This window comes from Dromaius novaehollandiae, chromosome 14 (genome assembly GCF_036370855.1).
Source record: "Dromaius novaehollandiae isolate bDroNov1 chromosome 14, bDroNov1.hap1, whole genome shotgun sequence".
Lineage (NCBI taxonomy): Eukaryota > Metazoa > Chordata > Aves > Casuariiformes > Dromaiidae > Dromaius > Dromaius novaehollandiae.
In genome coordinates, this window is record NC_088111.1 from 5,372,516 (window position 1) to 5,391,386 (window position 18,871).

The following is an 18,871-nucleotide window of genomic DNA, read 5'->3' on the forward strand; positions in this document are numbered from 1 at the left end:
GCTAATTTCTGGCTTGTATTTGCAGATACCCACTCTTAATCATACAGAAGAGAGAGCATGACCATCCAAGAAGGCTGCAAATATCTGCTTTAATGCACTTATTCTTAATATGCAAAATATGTGCTTCATCAATAGAGCATCAGTTTAAATTTAACCTGGGTATTATTATTGATCTTCACTACACTGATGAAACAGTTTCTACTGTTTTAAGAGGTCAAAGAATTAGCTCTGACCATTCACATGAAGTAGCAGTTCCACAGAGGGAAGTAAGGGGTTTGCAAATATAGACAAAAAAAACTTACTACTGTGTCTGTAGTTATTTTTAGATCTCTGAACAGGGAATTGTGTGGAACACTTCCAGTAATGCTTCACATGGTGAGAGCCTGTGAAGCCTTGGATGTTGGAAGACTCTGGAAAATGCTTTAAAGGCCCTTTCTTGTAGATTGATTCACCATTCTCTGTCTTTTTGAGGCATTTGTAATAGGACAGGAGTCAGACTCCCTTATGAGTTGACTGTGGGTTTATTTTCTGAACAGGCACTTGAAATAAGTTGAGGTAGCTAAATTTTGGCTGACAGAACAGATGCAGTGTGTTGGAAATGTTGCGCAGTGAAGAGCCTGCTCCTTGCATGAGTACAGCTTTCTTGCTGCATCTTCCTCGTGCAGGGATATGCTGATGGCTTCAAAGCCTCCTAGGCAGCCAGCTGCACATCTTGAGCGATATGGAAGCAAGGCACCAGTCATTCCCACTAGTTCTTGATACAGAGTGTACAAGCTGCTGCCCAAGCAGCTTTCTTCTGGTGCAGAAATGCCAGGTATGACAGTAACGTGAGATGATCCGGACTTAGGCTGTATTCCTGCTGCTGTGTATGGGAGGGTATGCTCACATGTGGCAGCCTTTGACTACCTCTATAAACCAGGTAGACTGAAAGCTTGGGCAGCAAAATAGAGTACTGTCTTGACATGAGGAGTAAATGACTTGCAAAGTGGCATGTTAAATGAAATCTACAGTAGTGGGCACTATTTTATCAGAATTCTGCTGTGCGTTTTAATAGATTGCTTGAATCCTTAAGGAAAAATTTTCCAGCTGATCATTTGCCTTAAAAACTTAAGGGCAGAGTAGATTTAGTCTTAAAAGCATGTCTAAGCATTTTACCCTCTTCCGATGTAAAATGTATATTGCAACACTGAAATGCTGGAGATTTGCCTCTAATATCGACTTAATGCACTTGCTAAGGGCTCTTCAGGAAATACCACGTGGCAAATCAAGTCCAGTTTATACAATTGGCCATAAAACAAAAATAAACTACTCTATTCCAAATCACTGTTTGAATATGAGCTTACACAAGAGACTGAATGTTGCTTACTCGGTAAGGATGACTTTTTTCCAAGCTGTGAAGCTTGCATATTTCATCAGTGAAATCCAGTGGGGCTTGACTAGTGCTAGTGAGACGTACAAAGGAAAAAAGCCACGCTGTTCGAAGTGCCAGCATGGGAAATCTTGTTACCATTTAATGCACGTAATTAGGACTAGGCAATAACTCTTTGCCAAATTGCTTTGAACCTTCCTTGGATATTTCCAGTTTGCATAACGCCTGTGAAACTGAATTACTGCTGAGGAAGTTCTGCAGATTTTTTTCTAGAGCTACCTGGAACGCATCACTGAGCCAGAAAATTTCAAAAGACCATGGCATTGGTAGTATGGCTGCAAACCAAACTCTTGCTCACTGTTGCCAAGCCTTGATATTTTGTCATTATGCAAAGTTAAAGTGCTGAAAGTAAATGAAGATGAGGGTTTTTTGTTTTTTTAATTAGTTGTGAAACTGAGGTAAGTAAATAGGCCAGTTTTGAATGTAGTTGTTGCACTTAAGAAATGATAGTGCTATATAACCTAAGCTTTCCCTTAAATTTGCCACTTGTGTTATTGTAAAAATAACATGAATGTGATCCTATTTTAATCTGGTTTAGTTGTATTAGAATTGTGAAACAGTGGTTTAGTCTAACATAAGATGTCTTAACTTAAAGGATCATTAACTTGCAGACCTCATCTATGCAGCTTGACTAATGTTGTGCTTTGGACTTGTATAGGTGGGTGTCATTACAAAAATTTTTTTCTTTGGTTAAATATCTAAGATCTTATGCCTATAGCATGGTAATTATGTGCCAAAGGTCCAGATTTAAATTTTTAGTTCTACTTCTGTCTTCTAATGCATGAGACCTTGAAAGTTTATGGTCAAGTTACATAGTTTGACTCGTCTTTGTACGGCAAAAGTAGGTAATTGCTTAAGTGTAATACTGCAAAGCATTGTGGCTGGTCTGTTGTAGGAGGGATTAGCAGTTGCAGTCCCTGGCTCCTGATCCTGTCTCTAAGACCAAACAGGAAAACTTTTTCAGATCAAAGTCTCAAGTAAGAACACTCAAACAAAAGTGGCGTTTTTGTTAGAGGAGGTGAGTGTTAGTAACTTATGGCTTGGGTTTTATTAAAAATTGAGGTGTAACATCATACAAAACTCAGCTGGGAACCTTTACACAAAACTCTGGCTAATTTTGGCTAATATTCTATAAATGCAAAGTGGCAAATGGTACAAGTTAAATGCTCAGGCTTCTATTATATTTGCAGTATTTCAAGGATAAAAGTTTGAATGACATGCGTAAACCGGCCTGCTGCCACCAGAATTCTTGAGCAGCTTGCTGTTTGGCTCTACCAGCACTGCATATGTTTTCTGGTGTGCTGTGACAGTTGCTGATACTCAAATTCAGGACCAAACTGCAACAAGAGCCAGAGTTGAGAAGGCCTTCATCACACTTGAGAAATGTCTTTGGTGTTTTCTATCATCTAAACCAAGGATTGTTTCACTTAATCTGTTTTGCCGTAAGTGCCATTGAACATCAGGTAAGAAGAGCTTGCATTTAAAGTAGGCTGGATTCAAAACCATTTAGGGCATCAAAGGCCATAAATAATTTTTTGCTGAAAATCATTTTGAATTCTAGAAAAATCTGCTTGTGTGATACCTTTTCTCCTTGAGAAGAGCTGCAGTCTTGAAGAGAGAAAGCTGCATGATGGGTGGAGCAGCTATTAGCTGTTTTTAAATGATTTCTACTATTAGAGAGAAACAACAAGAACCTCGGGATTATTTTTCATAACTTATGACCTTTTCAAAATAGTGCAAAGGGAAAAATGTGGAAGAACAGCAATTTATGAAGTACCTACTAGAAATCTCAACCAAGGATTAAAGCCCAGCATACTAAGTGCTCTGTGGAAAAAATAAATTGATTCCTGCTGTGAATTGTTTCTGGTTTTCGATTATGACAAAATGCAATAGCAGAATTGTAGTCTGCATTGACCGGGGAGGGTAATTTGGAAAGTAACACACAGATTGTATGTAATAAAAATGGTTAAAAAGAAATTGATATGCCTACCCTAAGGGAACGCAGCAAGACTTTGAATAAAACTAATAGAAAAAGACTTGTGCTACTGACTCTTCGGGTTTTCTGTGTAGCAAATTCCTTCTCATCTGCTTTTTTTTAGATCAGAAAGTTAGGGCAAAATCACTTCTAAGGTCTATAAAATGGACAGTGCATTCATACAGTTCGTTAATGCCCTGCTGTCTATGGTTTCCAGTGGGTTGAAATTTAGACTTTGTGTGGTCCTACTTTTTAACTTTAGGTTCTTGGAGGTAGATAAAAAGCCTTGTATTTTTATGGCACTGTGTAAGCCTGTCTGCAGGAGTTTTTGCTTTTGGCCCTTGGATGTCAATAAATCTTGACTGTATTTTTGGTGTGGTTAAGGTGGATGAGAGAAACAACTTCATAGAGCTCCCGTGTTGAAAATGTATCACCATCATTCGCATTGTGCCTGATGATTGTGATTTTTCTAGTCATAAGATTTCTTCTTATTCATGTGCATTTTATTAAGAACAAACATGTTTTGTTTTTTAACTCTTACTGCTTGAGCAGAGCTGTCTGGGTGTCCTGAAAGACTTGCAGAATAAATACTCATCCTTGCCTCTTTCTGTATGCATGTGGTAGCAGTTATAATTTCATGTCATACCTTCAGCAATACCACTGAAACATAAAATCTAAAATTCTTAGACTAAAAGAGTCCTTTGGGCTCCTAATTCTTGTGAATAAATGCTACCCTGCTTCTGCAAAGAAGCTTTAATTTTATTATACATAAAATAATTAGAAAAAATACTCAGTATGTCTGTCTTTGCAGAATTGTTGTCCTAAGTCCTAATTAGCGCTACTCTAAATCTTGTAGGACTGTATTGAATATAAGGATTTGTTCAGAGCAAGTACAGCTGTAATTAATCTTTGCATTCCCATCAAGAAATGCTGGCACATGCTGTGAGAAACAAGGAAGGAAACTTTCAGTTCAGGCTGTCTGAGCCAGTACCCAACTGCAGCTAAAAACCACTGGAGTAATCGCTTTATCCCTTTCTAGTGTGCAAGAAAGTTCTGGGCAGAGAAGAATCCAGTCCAGTGAGCAGACTTTGGTTTTTGATTACGCTGTTTAGTTTCCGTGTTCAGAAAGTTTCAAATGGATCTCAACAATTCAAGAGACTTCGAAATTGGCAGCTAGTCTCCTTGCAGAGATTCCTGGTAATGAGAATATGTTCCAGAAATCTGAGCAAGTAAAGTAGGTTTAAAGGTGCATTCTTCATACAACCAAGGGAGCCTCATAAACACTTCCCGCTGGAATTTGATGGGAGTTGTGCGCTAAAGTGGGAGAGAACTTATATAGTGTAATGAGTATATGCACCGGTTAAAGCCGTGGTATTGCATGAGGACACTAACTTTTATTCAATTTGCAGCAAGTACCTGCACTATACAGGGTTATATACATTAATATTTCATTGTTTACACTAGAGTCTTAAAAATAATTACAGAATGTTGTTTCTAGTGCAAGGCTCTGCTTGTCAGACTGGATTCAATCCTTCAATCCCAAACCTCATTTTGAAGTGGAAACTGTTATGTTTCTGTTCCGATGATGTAGGCTTTCAAAGGCTTTTGGCGTATTAAAGCTACGTGCACGTGAAGGCTGGCATAACGGTGTCGAAGAAAAGAGAGCACTCGTACTTTCTGTATTCTGATATTAGTGCTCGTCTCACCCTACAGCTGATTTTAGGGAGTTAGGCAAAAAAAGGCACTGCAGAAGAAGAGGTCAGTAGTTTTCTGATAGCCTGATTGCCTGATGTGGCTCGCTATGCGCTCAGAAGAGTCCTGCGAAAGGTGCTCTGCAAAAAGTTCCAGTTCTGTAAGGCAGCTTTTTCGACCTCCGCTGTATGTATCTCCGTAGTAAAACAGCTTGTTTTCATATTATGACTGGATCCTGACCTCCCTCATAAAATAAATACAGTGAGAAAGGGGAATTCTAGTGTCTTTCCAAATTCTCCAAAGTGTTCCTTAGGAAAAAAAAATTAAGAGGTTAAGGGTTGGGGACCACTGGCTTTTTCAAAGGCACCTTTAATGACTTTAATGGGATAATGGGTAATGAACTCTTTCTGGCTCTTCTGTATATGCTGGTTTGTTGTAAGCTACGTAGGCTCAAGAACAAGTAGAAAGCATAGATGAGCTAGTGAGCAAAACATAAATTAAAAACTAGGTCTATTTTTTTGAGGAAGTCTTTTTGGCATATCTCCTGGATTTTTTTACTTTTTTGTTTTTTAAATGAGAACAGATATTCAAAGTTGGCGTTAATTCATTGTCAGCACTGACCAGTTGCATCTAATGAGCCTAGATTCCTCAAAACATAGGACCTGACAGAAAGCTGAAAAGCAAATGCAGGTAGGATATCAGGCACTAGTAACCTGCTCAGTTGCTTATGCTGTATTCTCACCAGCTTTCTAAACCTGATGTCTTTGCTGCAACTTCTTGTAATGATTCTAACTTTCTGTAACCTACTTTTCTTGTGTTATCTTACCTTCCCTACTAAGCCTGCTCTGCGTGAAAACATTGAATGTTGTGCCATACTAGAGTTGAGCTTAGCTTGGGCTGTAGTTCTGTGATAGAGTATTTAGTGGAAATGCTGGTTTGGGAATGCTGCTTTACACTGTGTTCTTGCTTATGTTGGCAAAACTGTTTCTGGAAGCTATGCTGTAAATTGGGAAGCTGATCTGAGACAGTGCAACCTTGTGAATGACTGTCAGTACAGCAGAGGTAATGACATACTGTGGCATTAGTGAAGCAACAAGCAGCTGGGATCACAAGTGGAGAAGACAAAAACTCCTTAAACTGGTGCTTGCCAGAGCATCGTGGAATCACGGCCATGTCTTACTGCCCTAATGATGCTTCATCCATGCAGTTGTTCCTCTCTCCCATAAATCTTTCCTGATGCTAAAATAGCTGTCTGCATCATGAGGATGCTTAATAGTTTTTAAAATGTTCATGCTGCACATTTTCAGAGTATCTAAGTGGGTGGATATTGTCCAAAGTCAAGACTTTCATGGGTATTAAGCATAGAGGAGGAAGAGGAGTGAGCAAGAGGAGGAAAGAAACGTAGTATTAGACCTGTGATTTGAGTTTATCTGAAATTATAGCTGTGCAACTTCACCTTGTGGCCTTGTAGTGATGAGATGGAGGCTTCTGTAGTTAGAGGCCTTGACGCATCTGAATGTGGAATTGCTCCAGCAAATCTCTGGAGGTTCCATACTGCCACAGACTGACCAGGCGATGATTGAACATTAATGGAAGAGGCAGAGCTGTGAAGTTATCTTCTCAAAGGAGAAGATTAAGCTTAATTAACTACCTTGCTTCTGTTTCTAAGCTGTGCTAGCTGGGAGAACACTTTTCTCTATTCTCTATTACAAAGGCAGAAGGCAGCAGAAGCTCTATCTTCTCTTTAGTTTGCAGCTATACTTAAGCTCTATGAAGTGAACGTAATTTGCTCTATTATTTACTTAGTATTTAGGTGGGGGAAAACTTCTTGGAAACATCATGCAAGATTTTCTGTTTGAGAAGGTGGAAAACATGTTGCTCTGAGAAGTAATTTATTGACACCTTTCAAATGTCTCCTCTGTATACAACACAGATTCCTGCAGTTCAGACTGTGGCAGACTTGTGCTTCATTTGGCTTCACTCCTGAACAAACTGCTGGTGTTTGTCCTTAGAAGGTCTGCTCTCCACCCCACCCCCAAGCCTCTTAATTTGACTTGCTTTCCTTGATACTCACTTAATTCTACTTTGGAAAACTCAGTAAAATCTTAAACTGAAAAGATGGTGGTTTAATGGTGGACCGTTTCCTATTTAACTCCATTTCTGAATTCTGTGCATTTAAGACTTTGATCCATCTAATTTCATTCTGGTCAGAGTACAGTACTGAATTAGTAATGGTGTTAGGTGTGGATTTATTGGGTGGGAGACCAAAGAAGAAACTACTATGCCCTTTTTTTCCTGTCTTTTCTCCCAGTCCTGTGCATGCACTCTAGGTGTGATCATATGGCTGTCCACAGTTCAGTAGGATATGACCAGGGCTTTAATCGGGATTTTTTTTTATAGCCTAATCTGCTCAGCAGCTTTCAGAATTTTGTTAAACCTCCTTCAGTTTCCACTGTGGCTTGGTGAAATTACCAATATGGATGAAGCCTTAAGGGTGGAAACTGAATCGCTTACTCCAAGTCACTTATTTAACATATTAGTTATTTTCTTTAGGTTAGTTTTAAGATTCTTATAGTGCTAGATTTGTATAAAGCGGATGCATTTCAGAGTGAATAAAAATAAAGCTTTCCATTTGATACATGGCTTTCATATTACCTGTGGGGGGGGTTCCTCCATGGTAAGTTATTTTTAATGCGCCAGAGCTTCAAGATAGTAGCCTTACGATGATCGAGGACTCTGTCAAAGGACGTAGTAACACATTAAAATAGGGCTGCTAAAGCAGTTGTTAATGTGGTTACCAGCCCCACCTCACCCATGATGGATTTTATGAGTCTTCGGTCAGGGATGAGCGATCTTTTAATGAATCGGCACCTGACAGTTGTAGTTTTCAGCCTGGCATAACCAGGTAAATCCATTCCAGTTTTGATTTCATAAGCGAAATTGATGATACGAATGGTGCAGTAGGATGGGCTGAAGTGAAGAATGCAGAAAAAGCGATTCTGAGTGATCTTTTGATGCAGAACAAGTGAAATGAAACAATAAGAAATTTAAGTTACTAGAAATCTTCATACTAAAACATCAGTAGTACTGAGGTTAAAGTGCACATTTTGAAGAATTTCTCCCATCATGACAACCTACAGTAGGGGAGAGAATGTTTGAAATCATTCCTATGCCATAACTGGATGTAATTAAGTAAAAAGTGTTTTGAGATAATGACTATAAATCAGATCACAGAGAAAACTTGACTGTGAATGGAAACTAAAGCCTATTTCAGATCATTGAAGGCTGTGAGAGGTTCATTATCACACATCTGCTGCGTTGTCACTGGCACAGGAGCGGGAGGGAGGAGGTTAGAGGGAGGGCAGTCACTAAGCGAAACCCTCTCTCACAGATCCAAAGTGCAGCTGTGAACTAATGCAATAAGTGTTCTTGGCGTATGACATGATAAAAATTTGTCATCGGTGGTCAAGGAGTTTTACGGGGACATGTAATGGTCAAACTAACTAGAGAGCGATTCCAATGTCAGTCTAAGCAGTAAGTGGCTGTAAGATGTGGCCGTTGTGTAGCTTCTCAGTACTGAGAGAATTTGCTAGTAGACAGTGAAATTACACTGATTTGGGAAGTCACTGGGGAAGCAAGCATGGTAACAACTGACAAAAACAGTGAACGTCATAGTTAAAATTTGGTTGATCTCTTAGAACTAACAAATATCAAGCTATTGTCGAAAAAGTAGTGGTTATTCCTTTCTAGGGCAAATGAGTTATTTCAGAAAATATAGACAGAAACTAGGTTGAGGAATCCCCCAGAAACTTGCAAGTCTTGCATTTGATGTAGTTTAGCCTATTGAGAACTGAAGATAATGGGCATGGTGTAAAACTTCAAAGAACAGCGTAAGCACACTGGAATATTTTTCTACACTCTAGGGTTTACACACTTAAATTGCTTTTAAAGGAAACAAGCTTTTAAAAAGCCCACCTGAGTGTAGCTAAAAGTTAGCTTGCATTTTTATTTCAGTCCACTTTTCACCTAAAATCTAACTCATTTCAAATACTGAGCAGCTTTCTGAATCTTGCAAGATCATCATTTTAATGTACGTTGCGTTTAAAAACCTCCTGCTCATTTGTGCACAGACAAAACGCTTCTAAGAAAATGGAAGAATCGATTTTAAAAATAAACTTTTAAATAAAGATGAGGGGGTAAACAGATTGTCTCTAGTCTTTGTCGTCACCTTAACAACACGAACATAGACAAATTTTTGTAGAACGTTTCTGAGCTGATATTTTCAGAACCATATAGGCTGAAGCATTGTGACACTTTGCAACAAATGCATTGGTGTAAGAGTGGACTAGAAAACGCAATTCTGTGAGATACTCAAGGTTATGCCGGCTGTATATGCATTCAAGTTGCTTAGCTTTCCAGCTGGCTGCCTGCCATGGAAAAGTCCAAGCTCGACATTCTCTCATGGCTGGTGTTAGCTGTTTTTTCAGCCCACAAGATTTAAGATATTTATTTTCCATTCCTTTATCTGATAAGATTTGAAAGGGAAACTCACTGGTAAACTTGTGATTTAGCCTTAATCAAATAGTTAGCACTGCCGACTAGATTAATTCATAAGGTAATATTTTCTGTCAGTGACTATTGTAGTTCAACAGATGCCTTCTGTAAACAGTGCAGACTTCAGGTTTGTATGCTGAGCTGCTGAAAACAAAGCACGGGACTAGGGTTGCTTAATAATGTGATTATGCATGGTTCCTGCAGGCTGGCAAAGACATCCAATTGCTTCTGGATTCTGATGCATTCATTGGAAATGCACATTTTTGCAGGGCAGCTGTCCGCTGAGAATAAATAGGGTAGTTTCCTAGTAATTGAGCTGGATCGTGGCTGCATCTTTTACAGCTCTGGATTTTATGTTAACTGTGCAAGATTGCTGCTTTCAGTTGCCTTCTCTTATGCGTTTTAGCTGACTGTGCTCAGAATCAGAAGTCGAGTTGGCAGGCGTGAGTGCAGCTTTGCGGACAACCTCCGGTGTCCGAGATGAAAGGGCTCTCGCAGTAATTTTAGACAGTGATTCGCTTGGGCAGTTGGCAGGGAAACAGGAAGGAATCCTTTCATGGGACACTTATGACTCGGTCTCCCGTCCCCGCGTGCCAGGACCAGCGAGCAAGCTGGGTGTACTGCTGATGCTGGATACAGTAATCAGACTTCCACTGTTGTTTAAGCGTAACCGTGTTTCTCCCATATGAATTGGGTGTATATCTCCCGTCATCTGCTCCTTGAATCTTGCTAGCTGCTAGTCAGGGAAGGCTGCGAAGTGCTAAATCGCATGCCTGTAAGGCTGGTTAAGGATTTCTTTAGAACAGAAAAAAAGGAAAAGAAGAATGAGTTAACCCCTATAACTCAACCCTTTTGTATTGCGCTGGCTTGTGTTTTGTGGGTGGCCCTTACTGCTTTCTTTGCTATTGGCACCTGCTTTTCTTCCAGGCAGTGCAAACCTGAAGGAAGAAAAGTGGTGATGAAGGGATAGTAAGTAGGAGTGAGTAAAATCGGAATGAAAGGGATTTGTGCTAACGTCTCTTGAAGTTTGCAGTGTAGACTGAGCCAGCCTTAGTGTGTTGAGAGAGCTCCCGTGCTCCTCCAGGCTCTGTTGTTAGTGTGCATATCTGAGACAAATGGACAGGACTATTAACATAGTATCAGGAGTAATTCGTCCCTGTGTCCCGTGGGTGTAGAAATGCTTAGAATTTCAAGAAAACTGTAATTTCTTTCCTTGCAACGCTTCTGAAAAGAGTTGCTGTTTTTAATTGCTGTAAAAATGTCTGTATCTGCGTGGGGAGGTAACGTATGTCGGAGTTGCTCCATGTTTGCCACAAGACCTCTGTTTCTGTTGACGGGGTTTCGTAGATGTCAGTCTGAAATTCCACTCGGTCACAGGGAGCTGCAGTTCTTGTTGCTGAGACACACGTTCAGATTAGCCTGGAGTTTGTGGCGAAAATAAAATAAATATTCAATCACATTTTGGTTTTTTTTTTTTTTTTTCACCTGCCATAGAGCATACAATATCAAAGGCCAGGAGGAGTCTGTAGAAAGCCATCCTGAGTTGGTCAGATGAACAGATTTTTGCATTGCCCGTTTGTGCTGAGCTGATGAAGAATGGATTTTTAAAATTTTTTCAAACTTTAACATCTGGTACCTGCACTGTGTTACTAGGCAGCAGAAAGAAGATGCAGTTTTAGTACTGTTTGGCTCCAAGTTTCTTCTTTTTTGTAGTTGGTGTGTTTGTAGGGTACAGATAGCAGCAGCTTGAATAAGCACTGGAGCCTCTGGCTGGGAGCCAATAGCTCAGTCTGCTGTTAAGGAGGAAGTTAAACAACACTGGAGAGGTTCGATAGTTAGAATCCTGTATGGCTTAAATGAGAAGTGGTTAGTCTCTGCCTAGTAATTGGTGACTGATTGAAGAAATTGTTTGTCCTGTGCCAGTAAAGGTCAGTGCCCGGACGGGATGCAGAGCATTGGTAGAGCAGAAGGAAGGTGTAGAATGGGCACAAGCGTTTCAGCTGCAGCTTCGGTTTCCTGCAGCATCCTTCTGCTGAGCTCTTAACATGCGCAGACATGCTTATCTCCTTGGAAAAGGGTAGTTTAGAGTTCATCAGCTCTCATGGAGAGCAGAATACAGTTCACACAGCAGTAAATCCATGCCCACCAGTTACCAGTGAGGCTGTGTAAGAACCGGCAGGATTTTTGGGGGTGTCTTTAGAGTTGCCCCTCATGAGAATTTCAAACCTAGTTCTTCGGGGTGTTTAAAAGACTTCTAATTCCCTTGGACTCAGCCAGGGTTGGGAAAACGGAGCTGCGTCTGCACATTCAAAGTTTACATGGATTATTGTGGCAGGATGTTAAGCTGCTCATTATGTTGAGTAGGTCTTGCTAAAAAAACTTTTCCTGCCTGTCTCTTTGCTGCTGGAATTTTCTTTTCTAATCTCAGTATCCAAAAAAGTGGCTGACCCTGTATGGTCTCCAGTATTTTAATATACCAGTCTTTCATTGTCTTAGCCTACTTCTGTGCTCCTAACCTCTCTCTCCCTTTGGGCCTCTGCCTTGGATATCTTGCTTTTATCAAACATTTGAATTTATAACATTCAAACCCTTTAGAAACATCAGGTGATCAAAATCCCAGGAAATGCAGAGATATAAAGTCTCCAGTATTTTTGCCTGAAAAACAAAGATTTTACTTGCAGATGAGCTTTGTGTTTTCTGTTACTGCATGTCTTTGGCAGTCATAATCAAATAGCACCTTAAACAAAAGGCAACTCTGGAGGAAATTATGTATCGATGCTTTAAGTCTATTGCATTCACCTATTTGGGATCTCAGAGCTTGGCGCTGGGAGTTTCTCAGTCTTGTTTCTGGGGTCTTCTGGATTTCTTTGGTGTTTCTCAGCTCTGCTGCCGAGTGCTTTGCACCATCTGTGCGTGGAGGGTGTGATGGGAACGTTGCTGCCCTTTTAATCAGGTCACTGCTGCTTCCACCGTGCAGATTCAGATGCAGCCCGTGGTGGTTACAGTGTCTGTTTCTCCTGGTATTTTCCTGTATTTGTGGGAATCTTGTTAGATCTGTATTATATGCTTCCTTGAGGTATAACGTTTCCTTCCTGTGTGGTTTAATTTATCATCTGAAACAGGCTAAGACTGACAGGTCTACCTTAAATTGTTCACTCTAAATTTAGCAGCTAGAGACAGAATGATCAGGAAGGGCTAAATTAATATTATGTCAAAAGGGCCTTGGGACAAGGAAAGGAAAAAAGCCAATTTGGAACAGAGGGTCCCCTTTCAAGTCTCTTGGTTTAAAGCAGAATTTAGAGGAACGTTTTTTCCGAAGGAGAAGTGAATGAGCCTTTTAGGTAACTAGAGAATAGTGTGTTTCGTTATCATTTATGCTCTAACCAGCTGTCACTTTGAATAACTGGCTGAGGGTTGAAGTGGCAAGTTGATAAGTTCTAGCCTTGCAGAACCTATCTTCTTACTCCTGCATTTTTATGGGTATTTTAAAGTGATCTACATATGATCTGCTGTGCACTTATTTTCATGGAGTAAAAACTGCTTGGGAACTCTGCCCAAGTTTTTTCGACTTGCTTTTTACAATGGGGCTCTCAATGGCAAAGGAAGCAATGCCAGATTAGTTATAATATTTCTTTGGGGAGATTTCTTGTGTGTTAGGAGTCTAGCCTGAAGGCACCGAGATGTTAAATTCAATTAGTCATTTTTATGGTAACGCACTTGGAGCTAATGTTAAGGAAATACTCAAATAGTATAAAATATAAAAAATAAAAGGGAATGAATGTTCCTTCTTAGTTTTGCAGCTTTTGCTCCTTGAAAATTTTACTTGTCTTGTTCAAAGCAGTCTAGGATTAAAAAAAAAAAAGAAAAGAAAAAAAAAAGAAAAAGAGCTCTAGGATAATATTTTAGGGAGCAAGAGTATATTTTTTACAGTTACCTTTCATCTTTGTCCTGCACTGCTCACTGCTTAAGCGAAGTGTACTATTTTCTATGGCTTCACCAGCTTCATAATGTGGGTAAGGCAGTTAAAATAACAACAACAACAGAAAATTCAACCGTGAAGCTGCGTTGTGGAACCCGTGGGCTCGTTTCAGGCGTCCTGTTTGTGTTTCTCCATTCCCCCAGTTCCCAGATGTGCCGTGACTCATCCCCTGAACAATGGGAACAGCATCTCTTATTCCTCCTCTTGGTCCCAGTTGGCAAAACTGTTACTCAGAGGATATGTACTGCAGAGGGAGAAGAGATTAGCGGCGGGAGAATGAATCATCTGAGCGTTTGTGGTAACTCTTGTGTGGCGAGCAAGAAGTTAAGGAAGACTTACAGTCCACGCTGTGCTCTTGTGTACTAAAAAGGAGTATCCGAATTATATAAAATTCATAACTCGGAGCTTACTCTTCCCTCCCCCAGTGCTGTCCCAGACAGTACGGGACATAGATGGAAGGCAGCGTTTTGACAGCTTGATTTATACTCAAGGAAAAAATAACTAGCTGGTTTGTATCAACAGCAAAATAGATAATGGTCCTCCTGCTTGTGATGTGTTGATACAACTTCTGAATGTAAAGTGTTCTAATCAAGCATCAGTTTAAAAAAAAAAAATCCCACTACAGACGTAGTTCAGCTCACTGGAGCTATCTGCTGTAACCGTTAGGAAATGGTGCTTCAGGTCTAAATATAGTGCCAGCTGAGATGCAGTGAAGTCTTTCCGTTTCCAAATATTATTTATGAATATTGTCAAGATATTTTAAAAAATGGAAATAGTGTTCCAAGAGTGAAATACAGGAAGAGTCCTACTTAAATCTGAAAAGCCAGAAGCTGGACAACCTTCTGTGAATATGGTTGATCTTAGGGAAATTTCTTGAGTTGCTATTTTTTCTTTATACACCAGTCTGCAAAAGATTGACATATCTGACTTGGGCTTTTGTTTGTTTTTTGTTGTCCCTAAGATGTGATTAGCAAATGCACCATTTTGTGATTATCTTTAGGCATTTAATTATAAAAACGGTAGTAAATAGTAGATAAAAGTGATTTCTACTTTGCTGCTTGCAATCATAGCTCAAACAGATTGTAAAATTCAAAAAAAAATTCAAACATTTTCATTACAACCACTGAATAGTAAACATGAATTGTCAATCTACATAAAGATACTAAAAATATCCGAATCAATTGCAAGTGTTAAGTGTTCTGTTTGCTGTCACTTTTATAGCACGTCATGCTGGTAAGCCAGAAGTAGCTAGCTACGATCTGGAGCACGAGTACATGTGAAGTGCTAAGCCAGCTTTTGAATGCCATTGAATAGCTGGATGACTTTGGAGAAACCCAAAGAATTTGAGTTGAAAAAGCCAAAAAAGCTGATTTCTGGTCAGTATCTCCAAGAGAAAAAAATGTTTAACATATGAGTGGCAGCTGATACTTTTAGGTTTTAATATTATTTTGCCTTAAATGGAAAATCTGCTTTGACAGGCTATTCGTGTGTGTGTGTGTTTGTGGAAAATGTGTATGTACACACCCTGTGCATGGGAGGTAGCTCTGCGTAAACGATAAATGCTTTTCCTGAACCGAGGGAATTCCGAGTTGCATTCAAGTGCGGCTTTGGTACGCATCTAAATAAATCCAAGTTTAGATCTAATTAATATTGCTATCTACGTATACTTTAAAAGGAAAAAAATGGAAGTTTAATGAATGTTCAGCTAATATAGTTTTTCTAAATAAAAGTACTGATACAAAACAGTCCTAACACTTGAAGTCTCCTTTTCTTCCTCATTTAAATGAATTGCATGTTGTTGATGAAGACGTTGGTGTTCTCTGCAGTTGTTCTTTGACACCTGCTTGGTGGACCTAAATACCCCAAGAGCACCTAAATACCCCAAGAGCACCCCAGCTTCTCAAAAGCAACCAATTTTTCTGTGAATCAGACTTATGGTGTAGAGCAGGGTTGTACAAGACGTCTTTGGAGCAGGAGCTGCGTTTGCAGTACTGTATTTCTGTGTTGCGGCCTTTGTCGGGGAATCGTCTTTGAAGTGTGTGTGTATGGGGGGGGGGGTTGTCAGTCTTTATTTTTTTCCTTAAAGTTTGTGTGCTTTAATGTTTTGAGATATTCTTAACTGAACCCTCTGGAGCTCGTGGGGGTTTTGTTGTTTTGACTGGAAAGAGAGATTTTGGCTTAAGTCCTGGGTATCTTTCAATTCTGCGCTAGACGGGAAGATTGAGGCATCTGCGGCTCCGTCAGTGCCTGCGTGCGCACTTCACACCTGATCCAGCGGTCCGACGCGGTTACCCTGCTGTCCAAGTGTTTTGCAAATACTGCTTAAAATGTCCTTAAGTGAATTATTTGGCTTATTTACATGTTGTTAAGAGCTTTATCGGAAACTAAGCCTGTCTGTTTTCCCTAAATCACTGAAGAAATGGTCGTATATTTTACATTGATCAGATTCTTTTCTTACTTTGTTACAAGTGTGCAAAATGTTAAAATGATTGGTTTCCGAGGCAGGAAACAGGGGAGGCACGAGCCATAAATCAGGTGGGGTGGCCTGCGTGTCCCAGCAGCTTACACGCGGACAGCTGTTTCCTCTTCCGAGCGTGGGAGGGTGTACGGGCAAGGCAAGGACTCTCAAAGCAGCTCGGTGCAAAAAAAAAGAACAAGTTGCATCAGAGACAGCCCATTCGCAGTCAGGTCACACGTCTGAAGGCATTGTCTAGGACAGAACACAATAGATAGGATTTATTTTTATTTTTTTATTTTATTTTTTTTAACTTCAATGATCTTTTCCTCTTGGGCTCTCCCATCTCCTAAACATGACTAATGCTGTACAGGAAGACCTTTCTTCTTATTCATGTGGTCTGTGCTATCTCTTCTGATCGAACGGAGTGCCAAAAAATACAGGAAATTACTTTCACCTTATGAAAATTCATGATTGTAAGGAAGCTCTTAGAGCAATTGTTCTTTGGAAACTTCTCCCAGAAAAAGTGTTTTTTTTTTTTTTTTAATTCTACCAGGAATCCACTGTAAATCTTTTGTGATATATGATAGCTGTTTGTAAATATGCAAGTTTGGGCTCCTTCCTGAAGAAACACCTCCAGTTTTACATGTTAGGAGATAACAAGTTACAGCCCTTTGGGTCTGTGCCTTATGCTGAATGTGTGCTTGTGCAGTGCACCGGCTCCTCTGATCTCCCGTCCGATTCTTTAAAAAAGTGCCAATGCAATAGTTCATTTTGAAGTTGCACTGGAAGGAAATAATTTATTTCTGCTGTCTCAAGACTATGGTATGGAGGAGAGCGCGTGATTTAAGGATTTTTATTGCTTTTTGAATCTATGAGGTGATGTTACAAGAATATTGTCATTCTGAATTAGGAATGTGGTGAGGGTCCGTACTGTCAGTTTGGTCATTACTGGCTTGGCCCTGGGCTGCACCATGTACCGTGTTCATTGCCTAGAAAGAGTAGAAAGTAGAAGGGCTTTTTGTTTTATCTTTTCTATGAGATAGCTACAACTGCAAGACCAGTGTCCTAAATGGTGAAGACTGCTTGCTAACTTAACAGATCGACTTCGTCCGAAGAAATTAAATGGCAGTGTTCGAAGGAAAGTGGGCTTTTGCCAGGGATAGTTTCATTCCAAAAGGAAAGTTGAAGTCTTCCTCTACATAGAAACAGTTTTACTACTTTTCAGAAGTATGTGCAGGCTTTCTTGTATCCACTAATGTAAAACAGCACTTGGTTTGAGTGCAGCGTAAAAGCAACCGTGTTGAGAAAATTATTATGCGTTTTCACACAAGAATGAATTTTCTTTATAAATATTACTTACATTCTTCTTTTCAATATAACTGCTAAAGGATCTTCACAACATCAGCAAATCCATTGAGCCTAAAAGGTAAACTGTTTAGAAGGAAAAGTCATTCAGAATGTTTTGGGGAAGTTCAAAGGTTTTTGTTTTTTGTTTTGGATAAACAAGTCTCACTTAAATTATCACTGTAATAGCAAGTTGTGGATGACTTAAATCTTTCACTTTTCTACAGATAGGCCAATCAGTCTAGGATGTGCTTTTCTTCATTGTCAGGAATTTAAAACCAGAATATACTGGCTTCTAATAAATACATTTCATTTTTATTCTTGCTGAGTGTTAATTAACTGCATTTGTCATAGAGGGGAAAATTAATTCTTTAAGCCAAAGCAAAGAACTGCCTTTAATAACACTTTCTTTTCATTGTAAAGATTCATTAGATAACTTTGAGCATTTATTCAGTACTTTACTGAAAACTTTGATATTTCTTGAAGTAATAGAGATTTGGTTTCAGAAGAAGTACTACCTAATCTACACTTCTGTAATATATTATAGCTGCTCCACTTCATTCCAACAGCTAATGTGAACTCAGCTATGTAGTACTTTTATTATTACAGTTCCTTAAGCATATCAGGATGCTGTTGAAAGTTCGATTTCTGAGATTTCTATGTTAGATTTCAGTACATCTTGGAAGGTGAAAATGCTACAATTCAATTTAAATTGCTATCCTAGAAAGAAGTTTAGTTCCCATCTTTTTCCTTTTCCACAGGGTGAATCGGTGAAATACTTCCTGGATAACCTGGATCGGATTGGTCAGCTGGTAAGACAAAACTTTTTTCTGGACCAGAAGAGCTCAAGGACATAAGACATTAATCATAGCCCATCCAGACTAGCGTTTTTTTTTTTTTAAACTTGCATTGAAATAACTGCATCAAAATACATTATTCTAGAAATAGTAAACTCCAGCCTTATGAAACTGAAGACTAGTATTTTCTTTCCTTTTTTTTTTTTGATAGACAGCAGATATTAAGTTTCTGAAAGCTGTATTTATGCATGTTTTCTTCTTTTATCAGTCCTTCTGTGCATTCTTGGGATCTCCTTCACTTTTCCTGATGACCTGCTGGCTGCTGCTACTTAAGGTAGCAGAATGAAACCTTACCAAAAAGAAAAAAAAATTACTATCACTTTTAAGATTCAAAATCAGTAAGGAGAATGACTCTGTCAGGAGACTTGGAGGTGAAAGGACAGGAAATAATCTCCCTAAATAACAGCAGCGATAAGCTTCTGAACAACAAATTGCTCTATAGTGGAGCTGGGCCACCACCTGCAGTAGTACATGTCGCTATACTTACTGGTCGTAAAGTGTGACCTTGGAAGAGTTGTTTCTACTAAAGTTTGCACGATATGCTTTGTAAAAACAGGTGAATTCTGAAAAATTAAATTTCAAA

General features: G+C 39.4%; 1 protein-coding gene and 1 long non-coding RNA gene across 2 annotated transcripts in view; both read left to right on the top strand.

The window, feature by feature from the left end:
• GNA12 (G protein subunit alpha 12) overlaps positions 1-18,871 on the top strand; it is a 46,622-nt gene that overhangs the window by 19,894 nt on the left and 7,857 nt on the right. The window contains exon 3 of the mRNA XM_026116145.2: positions 18,193-18,243. Within this exon, the coding sequence (XP_025971930.1) occupies positions 18,193-18,243 (51 nt within the window). The remainder of the gene's footprint in view (positions 1-18,192; positions 18,244-18,871) is intronic.
• Positions 1,904-3,529, top strand: LOC135329921 (uncharacterized). Its single transcript, XR_010391576.1, has 3 exons — positions 1,904-2,447; positions 2,620-2,892; positions 2,991-3,529. It is a non-coding gene; the product is annotated as an uncharacterized LOC135329921 (long non-coding RNA).